We start from the raw sequence: 12,466 nt of genomic DNA on the forward strand, positions 1-12,466 counted from the left end.
AAACATTAAAACTTCATTCTGCATGCCAACGCCTGCTGACTGGGGAGTAATTAATCAAAGGTGTTCATTTTCAGTACAGAGGACTTTCTTTCTACTGCACCACATGTTCTTACAGTCTGTTTTAGCTCAGGATTGTTGAACATCTGGAAGTAAAAGGATGGAAAACCAGCTCAGCTACACGAGTTACTCCAGCCTGAAGTTGTCATAGATCCGCTTTAGGTGCTGTTGGTGTTGTATATCGTTGGGGAATTATATAGATTTTTTTCCATATATGGCCGGATTCAGCTTTGTGCCATCATGTAAATTTTATTTTGATTTACACAATATTGACCTCATCCATCATTTGAATACCACAGCAGGGGAAGAGACAAGTCTCATGCGTCTCCTTTATTGTCTGATTCAAAGTAAATGTACCTGAGACGGCAGTTCACCAAGGAAAAGGGATTGAGGACGGAACAAAAAGGGCAATGAGAGAAATGAAATCACGCTGATGCGGTGCAGGAGACAAAGATTGAGTTTGAAAGGAGGAGGCCGAGGAGCAGGACCGGCCATCAAGAGGTCACAGAGATCGACAGAGCTCAATGAGAAGGAGCACAAGGAGAGCGCCGAGACGTCTGGTGTGTGTGTGATGCTGTGTTTTAACTGCAGGTGTGTGTGGCCTGAGGAAAATACATCCTTCGTATAGGAATACCAGCAGCACTCGCTGCCTCGCTCACTTATATCAGGTGTGAATACTAAATGGCCTTGCAGAGACACAGAGGCTCTCCGTTTCTGTTTCTGTCAAAGTTTTTCACTCAGACTCGCTGTTTCATGCCCCTTTTTCTTGATCAAGCTGTTGCGAAGCATGTGGAAGTGTTTTATTTTGGTGCGGGGCTGCTGGGCAGCTCGCTGGCTCCTCCCAGGGGGGGCAGTGCCAGTCTTTTCCTTTCAAGGCTGAAGTACCCCTACCACGGTACCAGATGGACCACCTGGATCCAGTTTTATTCTCGGGCCTTTAATGTTTGTTTTCATTCCTCGGGGATGGAAACAATGGGGATGACTTCTTCACGCTGATTCTCCAGATTAGAACGTCATTTAAGGCAAATTCCGTTGATTCTTTTTTTCTAGCGTTTTATGTTAACACACATTTCTAACCACCGACATTAACGGACATTTGCTCTTCTGAAAAAGAATCTCTCTTCCCTTGTGGCTTTGTAGTTGTTTCCAGTTCTTCCACTTTACAGCTTGTCATTTTCTTGCAATAAATGCAGACAGGAAATGAGAAGAGAATGGGAGGCATGATATGCAACAAAGGGTCGGACGACTGGGAGCTGAATGATGGACGTTGCGGTTTACGTGGCATTTTCCTCAACCCGTAGGCTTTTGTGAAGGGTTCTGGACCGCAGCAGCAGAACCAGCCCCTTAAATGTTAAAGTGCGACTGAAGTTACACCATTGATTGGCAGAATACTGTAACTTCAAATTTAAACTACATGTTTAATTTGGACCGAAGCCGTTTTGAGTTGTTTTTACCAGCGAGAGACACGAGTTGTCAGGTGAAGGTAAAGTTCACAAAACTACAAATATTAACTCAAAAAGATTGCACAGGACTGCTGCTTATGAATATTTGCGATACAGACTTTAAATGTTTGATTTGGTGAAACACTCATGAAGCCTTTCAATTACATGTTTCAGGGCTTCGGTGTCTCCTTCATCACACAGCTGAGCTTTTTCAGAATCCAGAACTGATTTATTAGATCTTCAACAAGGTCACACCGCCTTCCAGTTTGAGCCTTATTTCACTGGAATTATCCCTGACCGCCTATTAGGACCGCTTTAAACCTTTAAACAGTTACATACTGGATAACGCTGAGGAAGCCAGTGGTTTGTAAATCACAAACTGGGCTCCATAACAATGCTGACGCTCTTTAAACCGCTTGCTTAAAATACACTGAAACATTTGTTGGTGTTCTTAAATTACTTCACAAAGCTGCATTTCAGTTCCTCAAATACACACTTTGCATGTATGGTATTTAAATACAGGCCTCTGTATGTATTTCTGAACTTAAATGTATTTATTTCCAGGCTGCACTACTTCTAGACGTCTTTTCTAAGTGTGTGTGTGTGTGTGTGTGTGTGTGTGTGTGTGTGTGTGTGTGTGTGTGTTACTGCTGCCCATCCTTCTGCGACTGGACCGATAAAACAATATTTCTGCCTGCGCTGTATTAATTCTCCTTCATGAGGCTTTTCTCCAGCATTGTTTGTCACCATCACGTCTCTTTGTAACACTAATAGTCGAGGGGACCGAGAAGGAAGGTGATGAATTATTCAACGTTAATCTGAAGCTTCCAAAGTTTCAGTTTGCTGCGTTAGCTCCTTCAACTTGTTAACCTTCCTCTCTCTTATATTAATTCTTAATTTATATATATATATCTACAGAAACCAGGTCACATTTGATCATTATTTGGCTCATACACCATGAAGTTATCAATGCTGTCCAACACTATAACTGTTTTAATCTGTTCCTCAACCTGACTTTATCACATCACGCTCACTTTTCTGACAAGCCTCTGTATTTTAATGTGGTTATGGATAATATTACAGAGGATTTAAACCACATTTGTGTTTTACCTCACACCTACAGTCATGGATTCTTGGTCTTTTTCACATCAACCACCAGTCTTTTTTGGCTTGTGTCTCAATTTCAGCAAGTCTGGATGTCCAAACTTGTATATTTAACAATTTCTGTTGCTTCCTTTAAAGGAAAAGACTCTACATTCTCACCTTTCCACCAGCGCCAGCTTGCCTTCCACTAACCTTCGGACTATTGGAAGCGCGCGGGTCATGCCAAAGCCGGGAGACTTTGAAACAGAGGCCAACAGTGCCCGGGGCAACGGGGGAGTATAATGTGTTCTGGAAAGAAAAGAAAAACAGCTCGCTCTATTTTTAGGAGCATAAAGATTTGGTTTCCACTCCAGATGAAAACCATAGGCCTGTATAATGTTGCTGCTGCCTGGGGACACGTGCAGAATCACACAAACAGACACAGAGAGCGAGCTGGGTGGAGGGCGAGGTAACCGTATCAAGGTGGCGCCGCGAACAGGGCAGCATTGATCTGGAAAACAGAAACGGGCAGCTGGAGGGAACGAAAGAGGAAACGCAAGTGCTCACATGAAGCATGAAATGGCAGGAGATGATATCTGGGTTGATGACCCAGAATGGAAACGCCACTCATCCAAACATCCTCGGACCCGTCTCCATGCCATGCGCATGAGAGACGACGAGATTACCTTGAGAAGATGATAAGCCTTCTTCATTCATCATGTTTGTGTGTCAGCAGGAAGTTGAACTCTCTCAGCTTGTGATATTTCAAGTGACATGAGCCGTTTATATGAGGGTTGAAAAAAACACTAAAAAGGATTAAATTGTCCAAAATAATCTTGTTTACCGTTTTCAGTAATCGGAAATCAACTGATTTCTTACACACCAGATATCAAGTAAAATGTTAGCGACACACTGTTGTGTATCTCTGTCTACCAAGTCACGTTTTATTAACAGGAGTGTTTTATGTCCTGGAGCACATTGTTATAATTTTCTCTTTTATGTTTTGAAGTTAAACGCATCAATCAAGAGTCATTTTTCTTTACCAGAGGCCAATGAGCCAAACACAACAGCAGCACCCGTCTCAGTGTTTTACGCACCTGTTTGTTTCATCAGTTTAATTTGATTGCCATGTTTTGACAATTATTACAGAAACAGAAGAGACTTTTCTAAGACGGTCATAATGCTCAAAAGAAGGATTAAAAACAATAAACAAAACATAACTATTTTATAGCCATTTGGAATATGTTCTGCATAACTAAAATCATAGGGATAGAACTTTCTCTGAGCTATTTACCCTCCATTCTTTTTTTGTTTTTTATATAGTTAGGTGAAATATATCACCCCCAAGGTATGATCAACACCAAACCATGAAATAAATGTATTTTTCTTATCAAAGTACAGCAGAGCTTTGCCAAATATCCCCCGTAGTTTATGTACACAGTGCATAAATTACAACGACAAGATGTCTCGCTTTTTCTTTTTGTCCTTTAATTTCAACTTAACAGCAATTTAGTGTACTGGTGCAGAGATTGACATGAAAAGATTTGTCATGCATTTATATAATTTCACTGATTTTCAATGTTTACCACAACCATATACTCACGTTATGGCCGTGTTTACACGACAACGTTTCAAGTGGAAAGACATCGTTTTGTTGTTTTCGTTTCAGAAAGGTTTCGTGTTTACATGGCAACATTTTGAAAACAGTGTAGTTAGCATGTTAAGCCACCAGTGGCTGCTGTTGTTAGTTTTTGTAATGAAACCACACATTAACAATGGCATCGTGGCATTTGTATGGACATATGACGTAGTTGGATTGTTATTTCAGTGACTGTCAACTATAAAACTACTGAGTCATGACACTCTGGAAGCAAACTATAAAACTACAGAGTCATGACTGTTATTGGCTATGGTGAGGAGGCACAGTTTTTGCTTGCTGTTGTGTGAATGTGGCCTGAAGTGTCATTATTTTACTAATTTTAGTTTGGGGGGGGGGGGGGATGTAAATGAATGCAGAAGTTACCAAATAGTCAAAGAAGAGTTTTTTGTTAATTTAAAAAAACAAAACAGTCTTCAGATCTGTGGAAGAGAAAATAGAGTTGTTGTTTTTTTTCTGTTCAGACAGAATCAAATGACCCTGTTTAGAGTTCAACCACTTGTTTTTTTGAGCAGAGCCTTCATTGTATGGTGAAATGATCAGGGGGAGACTTTCCTGGAATAACTTTGCTGTGCAATAACAACTAGAGCTACACCCGGTAGAGCGCCACCAACGCCACATCTGTTTGCCGAACAGAATTAGCGTAGCGAGATTGTTAGCCGTTAGCTCATATCAATGCTAACTAGGTAGGTCAGGTAGCAACATCACTGTGTGAAACACTGAGCAGGGAGCGTCTCCATGGCAACAGACGCTGATCTCCATGAGGTGCTTCTCCCATCCGCTTTGCATGGGATTTTGTTTGTTTTTTTTCGCAGTTTTTGAGGATTTATTCGGAAACCGTTAGTCGTTAACGTCCCAAAACCTAATCGATTGAGCCTTGGTTGATGGCAAATAATCCCTGGAGATTTCATGCAATTCGGGTGATTTTTTGGGGGTGAAAAGTTAATAAAAGTAAAATACACACAGATAAAAACAACCTTCTCGGCCACCTTTTGTTGGCGAAGGTAGAAAGATCTCCGGACTCACTTTCAGTATCTGAACTCTGTGCATGACTGTGGCAGGGAGGTGATTAAGGCCCTGATGGGAATCAGGTGTGCTGCCTCGCCTCTCTGCCCATAAAGGAGGAGCCGCCCGGACATACGGGGTGACAGGGGGGAGACACAGATGAGAGACTGGAAGAGAAAGTGTATCGGTGTCAGTTTTGGTTTTGTTTTCCTTTTAATAGAATCACGGTTTTGGAAAGCCCTGACTCCACACCTCGCGGGTGAACCCGACGGTGGCATGCGCTACTGCCACAATGCCATAGGCCACAGGATTTACACTCTTCGCTGTGATTTTCAGTTTTCCAGTCTTCTCCATCCTGTCTCATCCGCTGCTGGTTGCGTTGTGATAAATACCAGTCCAGTGACTCATCTCGCGCCGCTTTCGAGCAATTTCAAAACTACCCTCTCTGGCGCAGGTCGTGAATTACCGTAGGACGACGGGTCAGGACACGCTGACATACTTTCATGCTCAACCCAGAGCGCCGGGTACGTGTGGGGACGGCGTGTTTACCGTTTGAGTGCTCCTGCCCGTCACCAAATTTCTGTTGCCAAGCGCGACCATTCAAAACTGCTCAAGTCGCTGGGATTGTGTTTGTCACCAGGCAACATTAGCTCAGTGAAACAGTTATGTCAGCGACGGAGAGGCGACTGTTGCTACTTTTGCGTCTCCGCAAAAAAGACTCAAATTACTGTCCCTTTTTTTTTTCTTTTTTTGCTCGAGATTTTGTTATTACGTTTGATTCAGCTTCAATGTCTTTCGAGGCTCGATTCTGTTTGTTTCTGGTGCTTCATTCGCTCGTTTTCATTGCATTTCCTTCAAGTAAACAGTAACTCATGTTCCTCTTGGCTTTATAGTTTGACCTGCAAGAAAAGACACAATTCAATATACAGGCAAATGTGAAAATACACACATTTCAGTTATTATTACATATAACGATAACGCAAACGATAGACTATGAATCATATTAAATAATCAGAGGCAGAAGAAAACCTTGGTTTGAGGTCAATTTTAATTGGTTAAAGCAGCTTCCATCAAGAAAATTGCCCATGTTCAGTCTCACAATGGCTTCACAGTTCTTTCCTTCCAGGAATTTGTCGGTCTGCTCTAGTTTCCTAGGATTTTTCGCTCTGGTCTGATTTTGAAAACAGACCTGTGATTAATTAATCATAAATGACTTCTATAATTTTATTTTATTTTTTTTAAAGGATTTTACTGTGGCAGCCGCAGGGAAGGAGGGAAAAAAAACCCCATCATACGCAGGAGTTTGAGTGTGTTTTTGGTGGTTGGAGAAAAAGGAGCATTGTTCTCGTAGCATTTGTGCAGTCATCTGTTCTCGATGCTCCACCTGTTAATGCCGCCCTCTTCTCAAATCAAGATTCAAGCCACAAATGTAGTGTATTGTTGCAGTGCGTACCACACGCAAGATTTGATTTATCAGTCGTGATTTCCAGCAATTTTATGCTGGTTTAGCCTGGAGCAATGACCGTCTGTTCCCCCCCGAAAAAACACAAAACATGAAATCATGTTTCCACCTGAAGCTGTTTCAGTGATTTATTATCTCACAACAGCAGCATTTACCCCTGCTCACCCTCATGGCCTCTGTACTCGGACTATACCTGATGTTAAACTACAGCCCACTATCATCTTTATAAGGTTACAGAGCAAAGTGCTCTGAGTGAAGACCCCGTCACACTGCTAATGTGATTAAAATGCAGCTGGCATTTGTTGTGCTTCACTTTAGTTTTGGCAGCTTTGGTGTAGCCACAGCTACAAATATTTTTTGAACACGTTCAACATTGGAATGTCGTTCTCACAAAGGCTGAACAAAGTATTGCAAATTTTCATCGACATTGCAATATCAACACGTGCGATATAGAAAGCAAACGAGCGTCAAGTATAAACACATCATTTTTGAGTTTTTGTTTCAGAAAGGTCTCGTGTTCACACGGCGACGTTTTGAAAACGCGGAAACGGCTGAAAATGATGTGCTTAGCATGCCCGGCCACTGGTGGGCAGCGCTGGTTGTTTTTCTAATGAAACCACACACACACACACACATGCAGAGAAAAATATGCAATAAACATTTACAATGGGAGTACTGTGAGAAGGTCGTGGGTTCAGGTACGGCTGGGGGCCTTTCTATGTGCAGTTTGCATGTTCTCCCTGTGTGTGTGTGGGTTTCCTCTCACAGCACGTGAAGACAATTGTCGATGCTGAATTGCCTCTAGGTGTGAGTGTGACTGTGTGTGGTTGTCGGTCTGTCTATATGTGTTTGCCCGGTGACAGACTGGCCTCCTGTCCAGGTGTGACCGACCCTCACAATACGCTGGGCTTGGAGTCCCGTGACGCTGAACAGGATGGATGGATGGATAATTTTTTAAGGTCGTATCTGCAGTTCTGATGATAATACATTTTATTTATCAGCACCTTTCAAACCACCCAACACCCAAACACCTGTTAAAAATGAGTAAAAATGCTATTTGTAGCTGTTAAAAACCAAAGAGTTTTAACATGAGATTTAAAACAATGCAGGGACTGGACGTGTGTTGTATGTGGTGCTATATAAATAAAATTGTCAGAAGTAAGAGTTGGAACTAATTCCGTTTGTGAATTGGAAGCCAGTGGCGCTTATGGAGAAGTGGTGGAAAGGTAGAGCTGGGTGTCATCCGCATAACAGTGAAATTCAATATTATATCTCCAAGTCAACCTCAACTCACGGGTATTCTCTGAGCAGGACTTCTCAAAATGTCGTTACCCCACGACAATGGCGAAGTGGTTAGCACTGTCGGCTCACAGCAAGAAAATCACATGTTCGATTTTGGCTTCCGAGCTCTTTCAAGTGTGGAGTTTGAATGTTCCGCTTTTCTCCCAGGAAAATCTGGTTCCTTCCCGTAGCCCAAAGACCAACACATTAAGCAGTGTGTACGTGCCTGTCCAGAATGTGTCCTGCATTTCAGACATTTTCAATTATGTTGAGCTCAAATTCTCCATAAATGGGCTCTTTCTTCTTGATTGTTCATCTTAAGCGAGTTCATACGTCAGTTATCTTTTCATTCAGACTGTGAAACCCCTGATAATTCCACCTGCAGGCGCAGACACCCAACAAACGCTGTCACTGTTGGAGGATGCTGAGAGGAAAAGTATGTCGCGCTGTGATCTCACTACCCACACATGCCCGTCCTGTATCGGAAAGTGACTTTCTTGTTTTTTTTTTTGTTTTTTTTTCTGTAAGTGTGTTTATGCGCGAGAGAGGACAAGAGCGAGAGCCAGCCAAACACAGAGGCTCTAGTGTTTTCAGCTCATGCAGCAGATTTCCCTACAATAATCAGCTGGATTGTCTTGTACGCACAACATCTGTCTCGAACACACACACGCACAAACACACAAACCCGGCCGTTATGTAGTCATTACTGTCAGGCTGACTCTGTGCAGCCCTCACTAACACGCTCCTTCTCTCATCCATCCTCTTCCTTCCCCTTCTTCTTTCCCTTGTCTTGTCCGCTGAAGACGGTTTCCATCTTGGAGCAGCGGCTGACGCTGACAGAGGACAAGCTCAAGGAGTGTTTGGAGAACCAGGTGGAGATCGGCCTGCACCTCCAGAGAAGAGATGAAGAGGCTTAAAGATGGCGGCGTCAGAGCGTTGACCTGTGGTGTGGAGGGTGAAACATGGTCACAGCGACAACACAGGCAGAGGTGCACACTGCTGCCGTTTGAAACGTGTGATCGCGTGCGCACGAGCACGTACGTATGTTGGATCTCCTCTGGGGGAAGGATTGAATCCACCGTGAGCCTTAATGCTGACGTGCCGTTTTTGGTTGTTTTACAACGAGACATGTAAGAAGTGAAAGAAGTGAATATTAGAGAAGTTCCCTCTACAGCAGTGCTGAGCGCGCAGTCCCTGTTTCTGCTGACAAAGGACCTGCTGCTACCAGTGTGTGTGTGTGTGTGTGTGTGTGTGTGTGTGTGTGTGTGTGTGTGTGTGTGTGTGTGTGTGTGTGTGTGTGTGTGTGTGTGTGTGTGTGTGTGTGTGTGTGTGTGTGTGTGTGTGTGTGTGTGTGTGTGTGTGTGGGATGACATCACTGAAACGTTCTCCTTCAATAAAAGGCTGGTGGATGTAAATACACAACCAGGGGTTGTTACACATTTTTAAAATCCGTTAAAGAAGCTTAAGTGAAGTTTATCATCAGTCTGAATTCAATGAGGATTACTTCATATTGTCTGACTGAGCTGAACCCATACAGTGCCTTTTTTTTTTAATTGTTTTAGCCACACAAGAAGAAACTGTTTCTGCAAGAGTCCACATTGAAGGATAATAAAATACTGGCACAATTTATTTTGACATTTTCATATCATTTATTTAAACTCGGGACCTTTTTCTTGTACTCCCAAGATCTAAAAAACATTTTTGTTTCCTTCAATCTGTTATTAATACACTACTGCAATGTCCAGATGTGTTTGTCTGAGGCAGCTTTTGTTTTTGCTCCAAGTTAAATTAATTCTGTATTTTGTTTACAAATGATTAAAATCTCATTGAACCAATACATCAAGTGGCATTAGTTTGATATCAAACTTGACCCCGGAGCAGTCGGTGAGGAATTCAACTGCCTTACTTTACTATTAAAGATGGCCCACTTTGAAAATAACACGTTACTGCGAGTTGCTTGTGTACTCATTGATTTCCAACACTTTTTTTTTTTCAAAACAGCTGTTGGAGGAGTTCCACAGGCAAGATGGGAGATTTTTAAAATTATTCAGAGATGTACCACCAAACTCATTTACAAGTACAAAGTTATTTTCACCTCTGCATTTCACCTTTGCATCTATTTCTCAAGGTTTTCCATCAGTACTAATTGTCCCCATACCTGGACCGACGCCCCAGAAGTGAAGACAGTCTGTCCTCTCTCTCCCTGGCTTGTTTCAGGTTTTAAAAAGTGTGTTGCTCCAAGCAGCCAATCAGAGATCAAACCCTATATAGTGTCATCGGGGGTTTAGCCAATCCACATCAAGGTAGGCCCCTCCCTTTGACTCCTCCCACAATTAGGCAGCTCTGCTCTGGCACATGGCACCACGAGAGGAAGTACTTCCTCCTCTTCCCAAGATGGGCATGTGTGGGCGGAGCCAGTCCAGCTCACACAGACACTGCAGATTCTGAATGCAGCTCCAATGATCCAATATTCAAATGGAGGAAAATCAAGGAGGAGCTGGAAACTTTGAAAACTACATTTGTAAACCAACGAGCTCATGTGAAAGTGATGAAAAGTTGTATTATATGACCTTTAAACCTTGTGTGTGCCCAAAACTATTATCCATAAAGTAATTGAGCGCTCTCTTAAACGCTTCACACTCTCAACCTTGACTAGGATGTTAGTGGGTGAAGTGACTGCGGATCGTCCTTGTGAGCACTGAGCTCCGTTTGTGTGTCCAGTGAAAGAGAGTTTGTTTTCATAATCGCTGCCAAATCAGTGATGTCACGGGTTGCTTTTAAGAGGCCGTTTCGCGCTCCGCTCCGCCGGGCTCAGGCAGTTACCGGAGAAATCATGACTTTCCTGTCTTTATTGTCCTCAGCAGGGATGTTAAGATCATGAGCTGTGAGCTGTGTCATCCATTGCTCACGGCGAGTAATTCCCAAACCCTTTCCTTGCCAGATTTGGTGAGTGGTGATTTATTACAAAAGCATGGGGGTGGCAGCTAAACACGCCCGCCCCTGCTTATGTCCAAAATCCTTATGTTTCAACCCCCCCCCCCCCCCCCCGAGTAATTTACGTAACCTGACCATCGATGCTGGATCAGTACTCTTTATTTTTAGAAGCTTCAATGAAAATGAGCCCGAGGCCGTGCTTAGACACACACTGCGATTTCTCAAGTAACATGTTCGGCTGAACCCAGACTGTCCTTCTAATGTTTTTCTTTTTTGAATTCAATAAACTGGGACTATGATAATACACCGCAGTAATGAGTCATATCTGGTCCTGTTGTGGAGGGTCTCTATGAGAAGCATGCAACCCCATTAAGAGGGAAAAATATTAATGACTGTTTCTTTAAGACCTCGCTCGCTCGGCTCCGCGCTGATGGAAAAAGAGGAAAAACAAAACCGGAATTCTGGAGCTGCAATGCCGGGCCCACTCTCTTCCTTCCTGTCTGGGGCCCGTGGACACACACACACACACACACACACACACACACACACACACACACACACACACACACACACACACACACACAGAATATAGCTCCCTTTGCTGTGGGCCTCAACCAGACGGTCTGCCAGGAGCACTAGTGGAGGAGGGGAGGGGCTTAAAGAGCGCGTTCGATAGCAGCTACACTGCATGTGTGTGTGTGTGTGTGTGTGTGTGTGTGGCTTACATTGTGGGTACCTGGGTCTGTTTACGTAAGGACACGTCTTTCTTATGGAGACATTATAAAATCTGTTATGTAAAACTGGTAACAAGTTTTAAGTTGCAAAAGTATTTTTTTTAGTTTGAATGTCTCTGGGAAGTTGATGTGATGTCCTCTGAAGTTTCTGTGAGGATCAGATTGTGTTTCTTTGTTCTGTCTTCTGGAGGAGGACAACCCAGATTCTATTCGTTGTTTTAATATTTCTCTATGAGTATTGTACTTCACTGTTACACCATTTTAAGCAAGCATTCAAAGAAATTCTGAAATTGTCATGCTCAAAACACTAACTTTAGGAGATAAATCCTCTGGTGAAAATGATTTGTAGTTTTCACCTTTGTTGGATTTAGCATAAAAAACCACATGAATCCTGTCCGTTGTTTGGCTGAAGCTCCTCTGTTGACACAACCAAGCATCTGGCAAAAAAAAACTAAAAAGCTGAACCTGGTTCGTCTTTTGTCGCGGCGCTCTGTAACCACTTCCACCGAGGTCTTAGAATGGACTATCAAGTTTGCCTGCGCATTCCTGTAAGCTTACTCCATAACTGAAAAGCCAAGTTTCTGCCTCATGGAGCTCGCCGTGGGAGCGGCCAGATCTTTTGTGCCGCAATGACATAAAGCTTCTGAAGAGTCTTCCAAATGAGATCAGTTTCTCAAACATCTCACTTTTATTTGTCACACCTGAAGTAACAGGCTCGACCAAAAAAAATTTACGTTGTGTTGAGAAGTGCTCACAAGAATAGCTGTATTGTGTGTGTGTGTGTGTGTGTGTGTGTGTGTGTGTGTACAAG

At 43.0% G+C, this 12,466-nt stretch overlaps 1 protein-coding gene across 1 annotated transcript in view; it reads left to right on the plus strand.

The window, feature by feature from the left end:
* The window catches only part of poc1a (POC1 centriolar protein A), a 43,901-nt gene extending 33,983 nt beyond the window's left edge, over positions 1–9,918 (plus strand). Inside the window, exon 11 of the mRNA XM_080460944.1 lies at positions 8,791–9,918. Within this exon, the coding sequence (XP_080317070.1) occupies positions 8,791–8,904 (114 nt within the window). The 3' untranslated portion in view covers positions 8,905–9,918. The remainder of the gene's footprint in view (positions 1–8,790) is intronic.
* Positions 9,919–12,466: the final 2,548 nt, after the last annotated feature.

This window comes from Lipophrys pholis, assembly GCF_963383615.2.
Source record: "Lipophrys pholis genome assembly, chromosome: 4".
In the NCBI taxonomy this organism is placed as follows: domain Eukaryota; kingdom Metazoa; phylum Chordata; class Actinopteri; order Blenniiformes; family Blenniidae; genus Lipophrys; species Lipophrys pholis.